Source organism: Rosa rugosa, chromosome 1 (genome assembly GCF_958449725.1).
Source record: "Rosa rugosa chromosome 1, drRosRugo1.1, whole genome shotgun sequence".
Lineage (NCBI taxonomy): Eukaryota > Viridiplantae > Streptophyta > Magnoliopsida > Rosales > Rosaceae > Rosa > Rosa rugosa.
The window spans coordinates 60,522,341-60,541,151 of NC_084820.1; the positions used below are offsets into that span (position 1 = coordinate 60,522,341).

Sequence of the window (18,811 nt, forward strand, 5' to 3'; positions counted from 1 at the left end):
TTACCCCAACAAGAAATCTGAAACTAGGAAACTGAATAGCAAACAACAATAGGTCGGTTGACAAAATTGGGTTTCAAGACCTGCCACTTCCATTTTCAGCAGTATCCAGAATCAAATAAGTTTCTGCAGGGTCATCATCCAAAATCTCAACCTCGTTATTCCCATCTGTATCGAAAGTTGGGAAATCTTGCACAGATGAATTTCCTGAATGCCCAGCTGAGATCAGGTGGTCTCCGGTTGCAAAATAGGCTTCACTCTCAGGCAGAAAGCTACCAAGTTGGTTTCCAAAACTACCAAGTTGGTTGTCAAAACTAGGCTGCATAATCTGAGTCATATGATATGCAGGGTATAGGTCTAGATCCTTCTGATGTGGTATTGACCCCATAGTTTCTAAACCAGCAGCATTTTGTCCAAACACACCTGCATAATCTGCTGCACAGCCTCCAAGAAATTGATGAGCAAGCTTTTCACATGCATTCTCTACTGCACGACTCAAATATCTGCTTTGGGCTTCTTTACGCAATTGCAAATGCTTCTTAACCTGCAAAATCATTAGCAAACTTGAAAGCTAGCCAATAAAAATTTGATTCTGGACATTAAAATTCTGAAGCCAATTCCATTCTCATCAACAAATGTTTCTGAATTACTACTAACAACTTGCCTCATTTCGCAGACGAAGTTTCTCTTGAGCGTCCTTCCGGGCTTTCAGATCCTGACTCAGTTCACAAATCCTATATGTCGAATAGTCGTCAGCTAGCTGAGAGAATGTAAATGAAAATGCGAATGAAAACATTTAGATGAAATTAAGGGACAAATGATCATACTCATTCTCATGGGGTTGCAGCAAGCTCAAGGAAGGAGTACTAGTAGTACCACCGTTTTGCCCTTTCAAGACCTCTGAAACTGTGTTCTCTTTCATTTAGAGGCATTGAAAAATCTAGGGTTAGCTCAAACACAAAACTTTACTCACAAGTCACTGACAAGTTAGCTCAACCTTTATATTTATACCCATATGTCATTGTTCAGTAAGATCGATCGATCATACCTGTTCTGGAACTACTCCCATCTCGCCACTCCTTCACTCCATACTTTCCAAGTCTGTACTTCTGCAATATATTTACACATCAAACACTATTATCAGTGACATTTCTGTTGCACTACTGAGATTTTTTTCTCTCTCTTTGTACATAAGATCAAGTAGCGGATCAAATTAACAGACCTGGAGGTGGCTCTTCACGTGGAAAAGCGATAGTCCCTTAACATCCATTATTTGCATAATCGACTTTGGAGTTGCCTCTGCAAATTATGTAATGTGTGACATTAGATGACTGAAAAACAAGAGATATATATCATATACATAACATATGGATATAGTGATGGATGAGTTATACTGACTATGAGGGCCACCAAGCTGACAGACAGCATCAACAAAACTGGCATGAAGGTCAGCACTCCACCTAAGCCGAGATTTGAGCTTATAACGAGAAGGAACGTAAGGACGAGCTACTGATTCAATCTGAGAACTACTATGATCACTTGAGTTCTCTTCCTGTTCTTCTTCCTCCTCCTCTTCTTCACCCTCAACAACACCGCGATCCATATTCGGGGTCAGGGGTCCTTGAAATCCTTGTTCTTCCCCAAAACCAAACATCCTTGCTCCCTCCTGAGAGACCCAGAGAGAAGACACAAAGAAGAAAGCTAATGAAGTGAATGAAAATGTGAAATGCACATGTACTATATACTCCAACTACCAGATAAAGCCTGGCTGCTTTCTCTTCTCTCTGTCATATAGCACTGGTTTTTGAATACAGCCAAGTGAAGAAACCGAGGTCCTCTGTATTAGCTAAGCATGTAGTGCGTAACTCAGAATTGGAGGTTTAATTTCTGTAATTTTGCGAGAGAAGAGATAGAAAGCACCAGCTAGCTTAGTTGTTCTAACTAGTGCATGAAGGGAAACGTGGAAGACTGGAAGCTTTTCTACTTGGTTAGTTGCTGGAAATTGTCTTTATCCTTCTCATAACTCCCAAGAAGTTAATATCACACTGCACTAAAACTCTATCTATTAATCACAGTCTGTTCTTCGGTTGACCTTCACGTTAGAGTAGCTCTAGCTAGCTTGGTTTTCAATTTTAAATCAATATTATTCCTAACTGTCCCTAGTTGGTACACACATCAATGGACTCATTTCAACTTATTGAATAGTATTTATTAACTCCTGTACGTAGTACATCTTCAATTCATTCATGCTAGAGTGATGGTAAAAGGGTTACCGAAGTCTTCAAGTTGGGATCAATAGTTGATCTTAGAGATAGAAGTGTTTACTTGATCTTGATGAAGCTTCCATATATTCAGGGTACAATTTGTATATAGACATCTTAATTCACAAGAAAATTTAGAAAATTGCAAATTCTGTAATTTATAACCTTCTTTCCGATCTTTTCTTGTCCAACTCATGTAAAATGTGGTGTGTCTGTGTGTGTGTAATACTTTGGTACGGTTTTGGAATGGAGATATTCTGAATCAAATGATTGGCTGAAACGGACGTCTGCTTAATTCAAAGAAATTTATGCGGAAGCAACAACAACAAAATTAGAAAATTGCAACTTCTGTAACTTATATTAACCTTCTTTCCGATCTTTTCTTGTTCAACTCGTGTAAAACGTGGTATGTGTGTGTGTGTATCATTCTGATATGGTTTTGGAATGAAGATACTCTGAATCAACTGATTGGCCAAATCGGATGTCTGCTTAATCCAAAGAAATTTATGTGGAAGCAACAACAAGAAAATTTAGAAAGTTGCAACTTCTGTAACTTATATTAACCATCTTTCCGATCTTTTCTTGTCCAACTCATGTACAGTTTTGGAATAGAGATATATTGAATCAAATGATTGGCCAAAACGGATGTCTGCTTAATCCAAAGAAGTTTATGCGAAAGCGACAACAACGTTATAAACTTTCATCAAAGAATGTACCAAACTTAATGGTAAATGACACGTATATAACAAAGACAACAACGTTATAGAACTCGATGAGAGATTGAAATGGAACTTATGTAGCACGGACATTACATGTACACAGCAACAACAACACTCAATGGGAGAATGCCTTGAATTTATGTGGCACATGACATTTATATAATAATGACTACAACGTTATGTAACTCAATTGGAGAATAAACTGAATTTATGCGGCACATGGTAGATGTTTGAACTAAAAATAGGACCATTAAAATGAGGACTAATTGAGTACTTTTTTGTGAGGCTCACTTTTCGTTCAGATTTTCGCAAATCAACCGTTAGATGTTTAGATATTCATGTGTAGATAATTTATGCAATTCTTCAACCAAATTGAAAATCGTTAAGGCATTCATAATCGTGACTTATCAGTTACGAACATGAACTGTTCATGTTTGACAGATTTGGTTTGTCTATTGATTTGATCTAGGTCAATACCTTTACGATAGCAATTTGGAAGAAAATTTTCAGAAGTGATCTACTCATGCATACATAAATATTTAACGAAATATAATCGAAAAGTGGGTCTCCAAAATTATTGATTGGAAAGTCCTCAGTTAGTCCTCAATGGAAGGCTTCCTGGTACGAACATAGTAGTTACAACAAAGTGATCATTTTCCGCATATTGATATTTCTAATATATATATATATATAATGTTTTTATTATAAAACTTAGTGGGAGAACAAATTGAATTTATGTGGCACATAATCCATACATAATAATGACAACAAAGTTATAGAACTCAATGGGACGAATATAACCCTCTAATATTAAAAAACTTTAGAAACTGAAATAACTAACAGGGACAATAATGTCAATTTAAAAAAAATATAAAAAAATTAAATTCCTTAAAATAAAATAAATAGTAGTTATTGTTGTAGAAAACTGCTTTGGTTAAGAAACTACCCACTTCTTTATCAAAAAAAAAAAAAAAACACCCACACACATAGAGTGTGGGCACAGCTAGTTATTATACAAGCAATGAACGGTTAAATTTTGTTTAGATTTGAGAAAGAAAAAAAAAAAAAAAAAAAAAAAGGTAGAGAAAACAAGGAAAGCCTCCATCTCCAAATGAAAAAGACCCTTTTAAATTATTATTAAAAGGAAATAAAATAAAAGTGTCCCTTTTACGTTTTGCAAAAGAAATACAAAAAAAAGGTCAAACTAGCCGTTGCAGACGACATCACCACCACCACTACCTTACAGCTACACACACCACCGACCTACGCTCTCTTCTTCTTCTTCTTCTTCCTCACCTCTCTTTCTCTCTCTCTCTCTCTCTCTCTCACCTCCATTATTACTTTTTCTCTTCCCTCTTCAAATCTTTCAGACCAAATTAACCAAAACCCTTCTTCAATCTCAAACCCTCCAAAACCCAAAACCCCATTCTCTCCTCAAATCCCAAAATGTTCACAGAAGGCCTCGACGAAAACGCAATCAAGTGGATCAAGCAGGTACCCAATTCAATTCAACCCTCCCTTTTTCCAAAAACCACACAAAGTTTCCATCTTTGACTCCAATTTCTGCTTTTGATTTCTTGCAGGGATCAGACCTGGACTTACCGGAACAACCACCGCCGCCGCAAATCAGGTCGCCGCTCGCCGAGAAGCTCACCTCCGACCGTTTTCCCAAGTCCCCATTACTCTTCAGCTCCAATAGCTCCGGCCATGCTCTGCCCCCACTCAAGTTCCACGCCGGTCTGCTCGCGCCTCACAGCTTGGTGGCTCCGTCGTGCCTGAGCAGCGACATGGACGTCGACGAAGACGACGACGAGAGCGTCGATTCGGTCTCCGATGACTATTCCGGTGCTAATTTCTCCGATGAAGAATCGAAAGCGCAGACGGAGTGGTATCAAGAAGAAGAGGAGAGTGTTGGGTATAGTAATAAGGGTAGGACTGGATTGAATATGGGGTTTTTGAAGGAGGGTTTAAGGGTTGAAGTTCCTGGGAATAATTTCAGAAGGTTTACTGAGAGTGAGGTGGGGTTTAAGCAGAGATGTCCACCCAAGACTTATACACCTTCAACTGCCAATCAGCTTCTGAAAAGGGTTCATCTTCGAAATGTCAATGTAAGAGTTGGTGCTTTGGTTTCATTTGAGAATTGGTTTTATGGATTGGGAAAGTTTTGTTTGTTATTTCGAATATTGTGTTGATGCTTTTGTTTCATTACATTATGTTGATTTGTGATTTTGAATTTTGTGTTGGTGGGATTGTTTGTAGGGGACTACCCCAAGTGGTGATGAATGTGGGATGGTTAGAGATTCTTCAGACTTGGGAACTCCAAGTGCGCCTCCCATTTTTGAGATTGCAAGTGATGAGAAGGGCTTTGAGGTTGAGAGTGAATCAAGGGAATGCAATGGAAATGAAAATTGGACTTGCCCACCAAGGGAAGAAATGGCTTATGGTGAGAGTGTAGAAGGTTTAGCGGATGTCGGTACCAGTTCTTTGAAAGCTTCTGAACTTGATGACAGGTATGGAAGCAGTTATTTATCTTCTTTGTTGGGCTTTTGATGGTTACAGGGTTATAGAATTGTCTGACATTTAAATTCTGCAGGGTCAACGAAAGCATAGCTGGAGAAACAAAAATCCCTTCTGTGCAAGCCAGCCGATTGGACCACTCATCTCATTATAGTACCAGGTATGTCCAATGTTTAATTTCATATGAAGTCAGATTAGATTATGGGGCATGTACAGTGTAGTAGCATAGAAAAGTAATACTAGTTTTGTTATTATTGAATTTATTCATTTTCATTTTTTTTATGGCATCTTAATTCAATCATTGCAGTGGTCAATATGCCTGGCAAACGTTGGTTGCACATGAGGCATGTATACGCTTATGCCTACAAGCATGGGCAAGAGGCTGCACCGAGGCACCTGACTTTCTCCGTGATGAGTGCCTAGCTCTTCGAAATGCCTTTGGGTCAGCTCTCTCCTCTTGATGATAGATATATTTTAGTACATGTCTGGTTCTCCGCTTTGAATTGACATTTTGGCTTTACACTCTTACTTTTACAGACTAAACACCTTTTTGCTGCAACCCCGAGGTATGCAACCACTAGAGGCAAAGACTAGTAGGAATGGAGAACAAATATCCCATCCGAGGGCAAAGAAGGTGGTTGGAAAGATAAGAGTAGAAGGTATGATCTAACTAACTCAATTTATAAGTTAGTTATTACGAACGGACTAAGATTTACTTTTCATTTCAAAAGATACATTGCCACTGTATTTGAAGTTTTGAACTAAAACATGCCTTTTCTGCTAAATACAATTAACTGATTTAATTGCAACTGTTTTGGAATGCGAAAACTATAACAGAGATTCTTATCTATTTCTTAAAACTAATAGAGGGCTTTTATGTTAGCATTCAGACATGTAAATGTTATAAACCATATATAGTGCATTTGTAATTTATAGTCTTGGAATGATGGCAGTGAAGAAACTTCGGGTAATACCAAGAAGGAAACTGAAGAGCACATTTTCACAGCGAGGTTCAATGTACATACAAGCAGGGGCTGAATATGTCCGACATGTTTCATCACTAGTAAAAACCAGCATAAGTTCTTTAAAGTCCTCCTCATTAGCAGTTACAACTGAAGGTGTGTGCTGTCATCAAAACTCTCATGTTCTACTAAATAAAAATTGATCTTAGGGCTTAATCTGAAACTTCTATTAGAATCCTGCAGCTTTATTGTTTTTGATTAAGATAAGTGCAAATGCATATCTTTGTGCTAGATCTCTTGGTGGATCTTTTCGATCCCTGTCCTGTATATTTTATACTGCGATTAATAAAAAGGTGATACGACCTTCCATGTGTCAGTGGAGATTAACAATTACTGAATTGGGCTTGCAGAGTCACTTTCATGCATATTCCAACTCAATAGCACCACTGAGGATTCTGTAGTAGAGCCAAGTTCGGCAATTTGCTTGCGCCCTGGAAGCGGTGATTACCATGTCTTGTAAGTTTCTTGTGTACATAATGGAAAATGATCTATTTCTATGCCTTTATTCTCTTCATGTTTAAAGAATTTGAAATAAAATGATTGCAATTCTCATATCTCTTCTAGATTAGTACCGGATATTCTGTTGCTACCCTAGAATGTAGGTCTGCCCCTTCAGGTTGACAGATCATATTATGTTAAAACTTAAAAATGGATAATATCTTATATATTTGTGTACTTTCAGTTTCCCAGAGAGTCAAGTGGACGCTCTTCTGGTGGAAGTTCAAGACACGAAAAAATCAGTCCAAGGTCGAACCAGAATTCCTATTGCCTCCTTGATAGATAACACCGTATGCATTCCTCTCCTATCATCCAATGTCAAATTTCTTAAAAAGAAAACAATAATCTTTCTACCATCGACATGTTATTTGATATGATCTTCTTGAATATGCAGAGTGATAAAGTCCGGTGGTGGCCTTTACACCATGATGATCAAGAATGTATTGGGAAGATTCAGCTTTACGTTGGTAGTACAATAACAAATGATGAAGCTAATCATATAAAGGTTTCATTTCTTCCAACTCAGCCCCATCTAAGCAACCTTTAGTCACACATTTCATTTCTTACCATTTCAGTCCAATAATATTGATTGTTATTTTAATTTCATCATTAGTGGAATGCATGAAAAGGTGTAGGTAGCCATACTTGTGTGTAAGTTTACCTAGGTTCTCATATGTACTCTTTTGACATAATATAGAGCGGACCAGTTGCAGAGACTCTAGCCTATGATCTATTGTTGGAGGCTGCTATGAGAGCACAAAATTTTCATTCCCGAAACTTGCGGTTGCACGGACCATGGAAGTGGTTGTTGGAGGAATTTGCAGACTATTATGAAGTTTCCAAGTCATACACAAAGCTGAGGTACTAATGTACTTTTGTCAAAATTTAGTAAACAGCATTATTGATGTGAAAATATTATGGTGCTTCTGACCAGAAACAAAGAAACGGCAAAATTATGCTCCTCCTTGTGATTGCATAACACATTCACTGCCCTCTGTTTTTTTTTTTTTGTAGATATCTTTCACAAGTCATGGATGTGGCAACTCCAACAAAAGATTGCTTAGAGCTTGTGAATGAATTGCTTGTACCTATAATAAAGGCCAGGAGTGAAAAATGTTTGACAAGGCAGGAGGTATGGCTCTACAGCTAACAAGAAACATTTCCATTATAGCTATTTACACCTATTTCATATTGGGTTATATTGGGACAGCTAACAAGAAACATTTCCATTATACCTATTTACATCTATTTCATATTGGGTTATATTGGGTATGTGCTTTTCTTTATATATCTGCCAAGTTGTTATATTGGGTTATGAATTGAAATCTATTCATAACCCAATCTAGTCTTGTTACTTTAAACTGGGACATCTACTTGTTTCTGTTGTGATAATTTGTTTCATTTTCTGTGAGAATTGATCTTAAACTGGGACATCTACTTGTTTCTGTTGCGATAATTTGTTTCATTTACACCTATTTCATATTGGGTTATATTGGGACAGCTAACAAGAAACATTTCCATTATACCTATTTACATCTATTTCATATTGGGTTATATTGGGTATGTGCTTTTCTTTATATATCTGCCAAGTTGTTAGATTGGGTTATGAATTGAAATCTATTCATAACCCAATCTAGTCTTGTTACTTTAAACTGGGACATCTACTTGTTTCTGTTGTGATAATTTGTTTCATTTTCTGTGAGAATTGATCTTAAACTGGGACATCTACTTGTTTCTGTTGCGATAATTTGTTTCATTTTCTGTGAGAATTGATCTTAACCTTTTATTTTTATTTTTGGCTTTGATTTTGGTTTCTTTCAGAAAAGTATACTGTTGGATTGTGAAACCCAAATTGAAAGTCTTTTGGCAAGTGTTTTTGAAAACTATAAGTCATTAGATGAAGGCTCTCCTTCTGGGTTAGCAGACTTGTTTGGTCCAACTCCAGAGTCTGCAGCACCAGCTCTGACTCCCGCAGTACAAGTTTACACCCTCCTTCATGATATCCTTACTCTGGATGCCCAGACTATGCTGCGAAACTATTTGCAGGTACATGAAAAATCTATATGATATGTACTCATGTTTCTGTAAGTGGAATTGTAAATGTATGAATACTCAGGATGAATTTCGTAGTCTTAGTTTCCTATCCTCAATATCTATAACCTAAACTAGAGAATAATCAGAATATGCACCAACCACGTGAAGATTTCAAAGTTACTTTCATCATGCCTTACAAATTTGGTAAAAGAAAATACTACTTTCCCTTATCTTATTTTTGGTGAAATTTGAAATAGAGAAAAAAAAACGAGGTTTTACTTTGCCACACAGAGTGTACTTGTTATTACTGAATTCTCTGCATACTCAAATATTTTAGAAGCAACAGTTGAAAACAGGCTTTAGCTTCTTTTCTTCTGGAGTCTAGAATGTAGATGTGACTTTCTGCCAAAACTCCTCAATATGGAGGCCAGCTTCTTGGGTTACATTGCACTGCATTTTGATTGCCTACTTGGCACAAATTGAAGTCTAACAAATGTATATTTTAACAGATGGCAGCTAAAAAACGATACCGGAAACACATGCTTGAGACTGATGAGTTTGTGTCAAGTAACTCTGAAGGTTTCCTTATGGATTCCATATCCATCTCAACTGCATATTTGAAAATGAAGAATTTGTGTACAAATATACAAAAGGAAATTCAGGCAGACATCAAGATCCACAACGAGAATGTACTCCCCAGGTGCTGACCTTTCTTTTTGCATCTAATGCGACTCATTCTTCAACATTATAGTTGAATGCGATACTATAAACTTTTTCCCCATCAACTTTCTACTCTTATTATTTCATATATGTTCTAACAAAGTTTACCTTTCTTTTTGCATCTTATGCGACTCATTCTTCTCAACATTATAGTTGAATGCGATACTATAAACTTTTTCCCCATCAACTTTCTACTCTTATTATTTCATATATGTTCTCACAAAGTTTACCGATTTCCAGTTCAATTGATCTCTCGAACATCACCGCTGCCATTTACAGCACAGAGTTGTGCAACAGGCTTCGAGCATTCCTTGCTGCCTGGCCCCCATCTGGTCCACAGCCACATGTAAATGAGCTTTTAGTTGTAGTTGCTGATTTTGAAAGGAACCTTGAATCATGGGATATCAGGTCTGTGAATGAAACTTGGGCTAGCATTAAGTACAAATTGCAGCCAGAAAATTATGTTCTTTCCTAGAATGTAAATTGCTTTCTGATTTGTGGTTTTTTTTTTTTTTTTTTTGACTTCACAGTCCAGTGCACGGTGGTGTAGACTCAAAGAATCTGTTTGACAATTATATAATGCTCTGGGTAGAAGATATGCAACTTAACTTACTTGATCTTTGCAAGGCAGAAAAGGTACCCTTTGATTGACATGCATATGATATCCATTTCTTTCTCCACTCATTCCCCATTTTCCCTCTACTCTCACTTGCCTTCATGACCTCAATCAAAGTTGTGGGGCAGGCAATGCTTTATTCTGGAACTGTGCTAGCGTTAACCAACTAGATGTCCGGATAATGTTGCAGGTGCCATGGTCTGGAGTGTCAACAAATCATTCCACCTCACCATTTGCTGAGGAAATGTATGAAAAAATCAGAGAGAATCTCATTCAGTATGAAGTGGTAATCAATCGATGGCCTCAGTACTCTTTGATTTTGGAACATGTGAGTTCTTATCTCATCCCTAAAGAGTTATACTCCTCGAGTTTGGAACGCATTCATCTATGGTTGTTTAATACTCATGTCTGCTTGTGTTGGATTGTTTAAGGCTGTTGCAAATGTGGAAAGAGCAATCATAAAAGCACTGGAGAAGCAATACAATGATATCTTGACTCCATTAAAAGATACTATCCAAAAGAGGCTTAATATACAGGTCCAGAAGCTGACAAGAAGACAATCAGTTACGATCTATTCTGTCCCTAATCAGGTAAGTGAAAATATTCCTACAGGAACTAAACACGGAATCAGAATACAATTGTCATCTGATGTAGAATCTACTCCATCCAGTTACAAGCACACACACGGATACATGTGTCACAATTGCATATTAGTAATATCTTACCCATATATCTTATTCACCAGCTTGGGAAATTTTTAAACACGATGAAGAGAATTCTTGACGTCCTACACTGTAAAGTAGAAGATATCTTAAAGTCTTGGGCCTCCTATCTGCCTGTCATGGGAGATAACAAGAAGGCACAGTTTGGTGAGCAGATGAATGGAATCACAGTTCTATTGAGGACAAAATACAAAACCTACTTGCAGGCAACAGTTGGGAAGCTCATTAGCAATGTAAGTGCCACAAACTAGTATCCTTGTTCTTCTTTTGAAGTACTCAAACTTTTGGCCACTTTATGCCAACCTAGTAAACATTCTTGACACTTGAAAAAATTGTTTCAGCTGCAAGCTAACCGTAATACAAGGCTCCAAAGGATTCTAGAAGAAACAAAGGAAGAAGATGGAGAGGCTGAGGTCCGTGAAAGAATGCATGCACTGAACACCCAGCTTGTTGACTCCATTTCTAACTTGCATGAGGTCTTTACAAGTCAAATATTTATTGCAATCAGTCGTGGATTCTGGGATAGAATGGGACAGGTAAATAATGAGGAGTTGAATAACATACAACACTTGCTATACTTAATCTCTTGATCCTGACGATATTCAATTCCTTTGAATCAGATTGTGTTGAAATTCCTCGAAGGCAGGAAGGAAAACCGAGTGTGGTACAATGGATCTTATTATGCTCTTGGGGTAAGCATCTTCAGATATAGGGATTCCTATTAGAGCTAAATCCAACCACTATTTTTTTGTACTGCCAGAATGAGTACGTACTGCATTTTTTTAACTTCACTCTGTTTTGTTTGTAGATATTGGACGATACCTTTGCTTCCCAAATGCAAAGATTACAAGGAAATGCTCTGCAAGAAAAAGACATCGAGCCCCCTCGTTCAGTAATTGAAGCTCGATCAATTCTTTGTAGAGATACACCAAATGCTGCAGACGCATCTACATACTTCTACGTCTAGCAGGATTGGATCATATGGCATCTGATTTTTCATGCTGATCGTGGACTTAACCAGTATAGAGTTTTCATGAAGATATGATAGTATACATGTATAGTGCACAATTAGTTATATTCATTCATTCATTCATATTGGTTGTGTAATAAAAAGCAATAAGATACCTTGTAATAATTTCTTCATATATAAAAAGCAAAATTATTTCTCTCCAGTAATTCTTCAGTCGTACGATTAGTTCATTGATTGATTTGCTCAATAAGATACCACATGTTTTTTGAAGACTCAATAAGATACCACATGTTTCTTGAAAACTAATAAAATACCACATGTTTGAGGACAAGCATAAATTGACAGAAATATAGAGAGAGTAATAATTCAGAGAGAATGGAGATTCATGTGCTCTGCAAGAAAAAGACATCGAGCCCCCTCGTTCAGTAATTGAAGCTCGATCAATTCTTTGTAGAGATACACCAAATGCTGCAGACGCATCTACATACTTCTACGTCTAGCAGGATTGGATCATATGGCATCTGATTTTTCATGCTGATCGTGGACTTAACCAGTATAGAGTTTTCATGAAGATATGATAGTATACATGTATAGTGCACAATTAGTTATATTCATTCATTCATTCATATTGGTTGTGTAATAAAAAGCAATAAGATACCTTGTAATAATTTCTTCATATATAAAAAGCAAAATTATTTCTCTCCAGTAATTCTTCAGTCGTACGATTAGTTCATTGATTGATTTGCTCAATAAGATACCACATGTTTTTTGAAGACTCAATAAGATACCACATGTTTCTTGAAAACTAATAAAATACCACATGTTTGAGGACAAGCATAAATTGACAGAAATATAGAGAGAGTAATAATTCAGAGAGAATGGAGATTCATGTGTGTTTATTCATCTCATACAAGAGGGTATTTATAGGAATACATTACAAGTGTGAAAGCTCAAAGATAATATCAAGCTTGGTATCAACTTGATTTACAGCTGCAGCTCAACATGATAGCTGTGATGATGATAATTGCCATGTTTGTTGCCCTTTGGCATAAAGCTTGTCACACAAGTCTCTATACCTATATTATACACTCAAGTACCTTATCTATACACTCAAGTGCCTATTTATACATGATATAGACATTTATACTATGACTCATATATACTACAATATGATTCATGTATACTACAACACTCCCCCTTGGATATTTCATGTTTAATAGCATTGTCTAGGCCGTGCGCTTCGAAATTGCCTCGTTAAAAACCTTGCCAAGTAATAAAACCCTGTGGGAAAAAACAACTTTGGTCGAAGGACAAAAAGAGCACAACGCGCGTTTGAGTGTGGAGTATGTTTCTGGATACTCCCCCTGATTTAGACTTCCCTTGAAGATCATGGGAGTTCGGATAACCTTCTTAATCCGATGCTCTTCACATGTTTCTCGAAAGGGGTTTTTGGTAACGACTTAGTAAATAAGTCCGCTACATTATCCTCTGATCGGATTTGATTTACTTCAATTTTTAGAAGTGTTTGCTGTTGCTGATTGTAAAAGAATTTCGGTGATATATGCTTGGTATTGTCGCCCTTGATGAAACCTAATTTCATTTGCTCAATACAAGCTGCATTATCTTCATAAATGCATGTGGGCTCATTTGTGGTAAACTTCAAACCACAAGTTCCTCGAATGTGTCTATTTATAGACCTTAGCCATATGCATTCACGCACAGCTTCATGTAGAGCAATAATCTCTGCATGATTTGAGGAAGTAGCAACAAGGGTCTGTTTTGTAGATCTCCAAGATATCGCCGTGCTTCCCATGGTAAAGACATAACCTGTTTGGGAGCGACCTTTATGAGGGTCAGAGAGATACCCTGCATCAGCAAATCCCATCAAAACATCATTATCATTTTGATGGAGGGGAGGAGGAGAATGTCGGTCACCATGGATAGTGTCACCGGCGTCTACATTACGGAAGATGGCTTTTTGCCTCTTGGGGTCTGATCCCATGCTTCCGTCTTTTCTTTTCTCTCTGTAGGGATAAAACAAGCTCATATCAATCGTACCTTTTAAGTATCGAAAGATTGTCTTTATGCCAATCCAATGACGGCGTGTTGGCGCAGAACTATGTCGAGCTAACAAGTTCACTGCGAATGAGATATCCGGTCTTGTGCATTGAGCTAAATACAATAATGCGCCTATCGCACTTAGATAGGGTATTTCAGCCTCTAATAAATCTTCGTCCTCATCCCTTGGACGAAACGGATCTTTTGTGGGCTCAAGACTACGGCCGATCATGGGAGTACTTACAGGCTTTGCTTTATCTTCATTAAAGCGCCTTAGTAATTTTTGAGTATATGCTGACTGATGGATCATAATCCCATCACTACGGTGCTCGAGTTCTATTCCGAGGCAAAACCGTGTTTTCCCAAGATCTTTCATCTCAAACTCGGATTTCAAATATTTAGCAGTTTCCTTTAACTCATCTAGAGTTCCAATTAGGTTCATGTCATCGACATAAACTGCTACAATTGCAAATCCGGAACTTGTCCTTTTAATGAACACGCAAGGGCATATTTCATTGTTAACATATCCCTTCCCAATCAAGTAGTCACTTAGACGGTTATACCACATCCGTCAGGATTGTTTCAATCCATATAGTGAGCGTCTTAATTTTATTGAAAACGCGCTCCGTGGTTTAGAGCCACTTGATTTGGGTAATTGAAGTCCATCTGGAACCTTCATATATATCTCTGAATCTAGATCCCCATAGAGATATGCTGTAACCACATCCATAAGCTGCATGTCAAGTTTTTCGGAAACTACCAAACTGACAAGGTAGCGGAACGTTATAACGTCCATTACGGGAGAATATGTCTCCTCGTAGTCGATTCCAGGGCGTTGTGAGAAACCTTGCGCCACAAGGCGGGCTTTGTATCTAACAACCTCATTTTTCTCATTACGCTTTCTAACAAAGACCCATTTATGGCCAACAGGTTTTATATTTGGTGGTGTCAGCGTTATAGACCCAAATACCTGTCTCTTTGTTAGTGAATCCAATTCATTCTGGATCGCATCTTTCCATTTAGACCAATCTGCTCTTCGTTGACATTCTTCAACGGAGCGAGGTTCGATATCATCGTATTCTATAATTCCTTTTGCAATATGATATGCAAATGCATCATCAATAGTCATAGAATTTCTATCCATCATCACATGTATACTAGTGTAATTCATGGAGATCTCTCTATTCTCTGGATTTGGTTCTGTCATTGGAGCGTCCTCCAATGATGTCTCTTGGACATAACCATAATCCGGAATATTCTCATGAGATGGATTATTTGTATCGATGATTAATGGATTATTTTGTGCCAAACTCGCTTTCTTCCTTGGGCGAGAATCCATCGAACCTATGGGCCTCCCGCGCTTCCTGGCAGGAGCCGTGGGCCTAGCCAATGTGTCACCCATAGAGGGGATGTTGGCGCCATTCTCATGTACTCTTGAGATGACATTATGTCTTTTAGGGACATCAATCCTTGCAGGTACATTTGCAGCAGGTATGTGTGATCTCGTCACTTTAGCGATATTAGAAAACGCATCAGGCATCGATTCTGCTACGTTCTGAAGATCGAGAATTCTCCGCACTTCTATTTCAGACTGTGCGGTTCGGGGATCAAGATGAGACAAAGTGGGGACAAACCACGACAATTCCTGTCCTTGTTGTTGAACATTAGTGTTCATGTCTCCCCCTAATGACGGGAAGACTGTCTCATCAAAGTGACAATCCGCAAATCTAGCGGTAAATAGATCACCTGTCAAGGGTTCTATGTAGCGGATAATGGTTGGAGAGTCATAGCCAACATAAAGGCCTAATCGTCTTTGAGGACCCATTTTAGTGCGCTGTGGCGGCGCAATTGGCACATAGACTGCACACCCAAATATGCGTAAGTGTGAGACATTTGGTTCATACCCAGTTACCATCTGGGACGCAGAAAAGGGTTGTGTGGCAGTGGGCCTTAGACGAATAAGCACAGCTGCGTGCAATATTGCATAGCCCCAAGCAGAAATAGGGAGATTGGTGCGCATAACCAATGCCCTAGCAACCATTTGAAGTCTTTTAATGGCAGCTTCTGCGAGACCATTTTGGGTATGTACATGAGGGACAGGGTGTTCAACCTCGATCCCAATGGACATGCAATAATCATCAAAAGTCTTTGATGTAAACTCCCCAGCATTGTCAAGACGAATTGACTTAATAGGGTGATCAGGGTGGTGAGCCCTTAACTTAATGATTTGTGCTAGGAGTTTAGCAAATGCAGCATTTCTTGTGGATAAGAGCATGACATGTGACCAACGTGTCGATGCATCAACCAACACCATAAAATATCTAAATGGTCCGCAAGTTGGATGGATAGGTCCACAAATATCACCTTGTATTCTTTGCAAGAATGGTATATTTTCTTTAGTGTCCTTTGCATAGGATGGTCTCAATCCTACTTTTGCTAAAGAGCAAGCTTTGCAAAACGAATGATATGCTTGAGAAGTAATTCTTTGAACCTCTCTTGGGTTCGTACTTCTTTTCGTTTTGAAGAATGGATGTCCGTGTGAAGTTTTTAATATACGGATCATCATATCACGACCTGGATGTCCCAAACGGTCGTGCCAAAGCCTGTATGTGTCAGAATCCCATAAATTTTCATTCATGACATGGTTGGATTCAATGACTCTAATAGTGGTTGCGTACAATCCACTAGAGCGACACATAAGTTTCTCTAATACTCGTGTATTTCCGTAGTTATTAGAGGTGATGCAAAGGAACTCTTGTCCATTCTCACTATGTGTTTCCACATGAAAATCATTGGCTCTTATATCTTTAAAACTCAATAGGGTTCTTCTAGCCCTTGGAGCATATAGAGCTTCGGTGATATTAATATTTGTGCCATTTGGCAACAAAAATTGAGCTGGTCCTCGACCATGAATCAATTGTGATGGTCCTGCCATCGTAGTTACTGAAGTTTGACTAGGCGTCATCCATAAGAATAATTGCCTATGTCGTAATATAGTATGTGTGGTGCCACTATCAAGAAGGCATTCCAATTCTCCCGAAAACATACTGAAAAAATAAAGTTCGGAATATTAACACATGTCCATGACATTGAATGATAATGCGATACTTTATTAATAAGGAAAAAGCCAATGATTACATCAAAGTTTCCAAAGTCTATTCCAAAATAAAATCAAACTTATACAAATTGTAATTGCTCAATCCGTTTGGTAATTCCAATGAAATATGACCAGGGAAGTAGAGAGATGTTGGTGGAGCGAGGCTCGCTTAAATACCCCGATCTCAATTACTTTCCTAGACATCATACTTCATTAGGTACGCCACATGAGAAAGAGTTAATACAATTGTCATTTATTGACTAAGGCACATTTGCCGTTTTATTGGAAAATAGAAAAGACTATTCTAATCAAAGTCTGCGGCATCCTCGTGCTCTTCATTTACAGCTTTGAAGTCTTCTATGGTGAGATTGACATCTTCACCATTTTCTTCTTCAGCAAGGTTGGCTTCTTGCTCCCTTGCTTCCCTGTACTCCTTGTAGCGTGCAGCTAGTTGAGTACTTGCCTGGCATTGCTTAAACCAATGCTCGATTGAACCACACCGATGACACATGTCATTGTGGTTGCCTCCCTTGATTTGAGGTGCAGGTGGTGCACGTTGTGGATATTCCCTAGGCGGGTTGTTACTGCTACTACCACGGCGTATGGTGCGACCTCCACGGCCCACAGTGTTACGGCCTATGGTGTTGTTATATCCACCTCTCCCACGTGTGTAGTTACCACCACGTGTGCCCGCACTATAGTTGCGGCTGCCTTCTTTGTTGGGGCGGTTATATGGACCCGTTCGTCCTTCATGTCCCCTGTTATTAGGGTACACATGTCCCCTATTAGTAGGGTACCGCTCCTTGCGCCCTCTCTTGGGTGCATTATAATTCGCCTCACGAACGCTTTTGGTTCCAACGGGCCTTGAATTATAATTCTTTACAAGGATGTTGTCGTGCTTCTCAGCTACCGACAAAATATTGATGAGCTCATTTAACTTTGTAAGTCGTCCAGCATTAAATTCAGTGCGATGCTGCTTTGATACTATAATTGCTGAGACGGGGAAGGTGGAGAGAGTTTTCTCAATTAGCTCTTCTTCTGTGAGAGGTTTTCCACAGAACTTCAGCATGACCTTTAGGCGAAGAGCTTCTGAATTGTATTCAGAAACAGACTTGAAGTCTGAGAAGCGTATATTGTTCCACTGAACCTTCAAGTCAGGGAGGAGGGAATCTTGGATATTACCAAAGCGCTCTTCTAGCGCTGCCCATAGGTCCCTTGCATCTTTGATGGACATATACTCTAATCTGAGTGCTTTGTCCATATGGCGTCGCATCAAGATAATTGCTTGTGCATGCTTTATGGATGTTCGTTGGAACACAAGGCCCGCAATTGGTGCCTGTATGATGGGCAATATCCCTTTCGATGTGAGATGGTTCTCAACGTCGGTTCTCCAACTATGGTATTCCAAACCTGTTGAGTCAAGGATTTGAAAATCGAGTCTAGGTTCATTCGACATCCTGAAGATAAGAAGAAAAGATATATTAGTTTCGGAGTTTAAACTTCCACGAAAGCTAAAGTAATCAGATTTCCGAGCTATGCTACCAAGAAATCAATTTCCAAGAATATTTGGATTAGACCTA

General features: G+C 38.5%; 2 protein-coding genes across 2 annotated transcripts; one reads left to right on the top strand and one right to left on the bottom strand.

Annotated features, from left to right (window-relative positions):
* Nucleotides 1–73: 73 nt before the first annotated feature.
* LOC133732016 (myb family transcription factor PHL12-like) lies at nucleotides 74–1,600 on the bottom strand. Its single transcript, XM_062159475.1, has 5 exons — nucleotides 1,396–1,600; nucleotides 1,220–1,296; nucleotides 1,046–1,106; nucleotides 662–753; nucleotides 74–541 (listed from the first exon to the last, which is right to left on the bottom strand). Exons 1-5 carry the CDS (start codon nucleotides 1,598–1,600, stop codon nucleotides 74–76), a joined length of 903 nt encoding a protein of 300 aa, XP_062015459.1.
* A 2,650-nt stretch (nucleotides 1,601–4,250) lies between these two features.
* Nucleotides 4,251–12,273, top strand: LOC133743533 (uncharacterized). Its single transcript, XM_062171512.1, has 22 exons — nucleotides 4,251–4,471; nucleotides 4,561–5,085; nucleotides 5,237–5,487; nucleotides 5,571–5,654; nucleotides 5,802–5,936; nucleotides 6,032–6,153; nucleotides 6,448–6,612; nucleotides 6,867–6,972; nucleotides 7,199–7,304; nucleotides 7,409–7,519; nucleotides 7,712–7,875; nucleotides 8,029–8,146; nucleotides 8,836–9,060; nucleotides 9,558–9,748; nucleotides 10,009–10,176; nucleotides 10,299–10,404; nucleotides 10,575–10,712; nucleotides 10,816–10,974; nucleotides 11,130–11,339; nucleotides 11,448–11,642; nucleotides 11,727–11,798; nucleotides 11,915–12,273. The coding sequence occupies exons 1-22, from the start codon at nucleotides 4,424–4,426 to the stop codon at nucleotides 12,071–12,073; spliced, it is 3,558 nt and encodes a 1,185-aa protein (XP_062027496.1). The 5' UTR covers nucleotides 4,251–4,423; the 3' UTR covers nucleotides 12,074–12,273.
* Nucleotides 12,274–18,811: the final 6,538 nt, after the last annotated feature.

Coding starts and splice junctions, on each gene's coding strand:
- LOC133732016 (XM_062159475.1), bottom strand. CDS start 1,600: ATGGATCGCGGTGTTGTTGAGGGTGAAGAAGAGGAGGAGGAAGAAGAA. Junction 1,297..1,395: donor TCAGCTTGGTGGCCCTCATA/GTCAGTATAACT, acceptor CATAATTTGCAG/AGGCAACTCCAAAGTCGATT. Junction 1,107..1,219: donor ACGTGAAGAGCCACCTCCAG/GTCTGTTAATTT, acceptor AATATATTGCAG/AAGTACAGACTTGGAAAGTA.
- LOC133743533 (XM_062171512.1), top strand. CDS start 4,424: ATGTTCACAGAAGGCCTCGACGAAAACGCAATCAAGTGGATCAAGCAG. Junction 8,147..8,835: donor AATGTTTGACAAGGCAGGAG/GTATGGCTCTAC, acceptor GGTTTCTTTCAG/AAAAGTATACTGTTGGATTG. Junction 11,340..11,447: donor TTGGGAAGCTCATTAGCAAT/GTAAGTGCCACA, acceptor AAATTGTTTCAG/CTGCAAGCTAACCGTAATAC.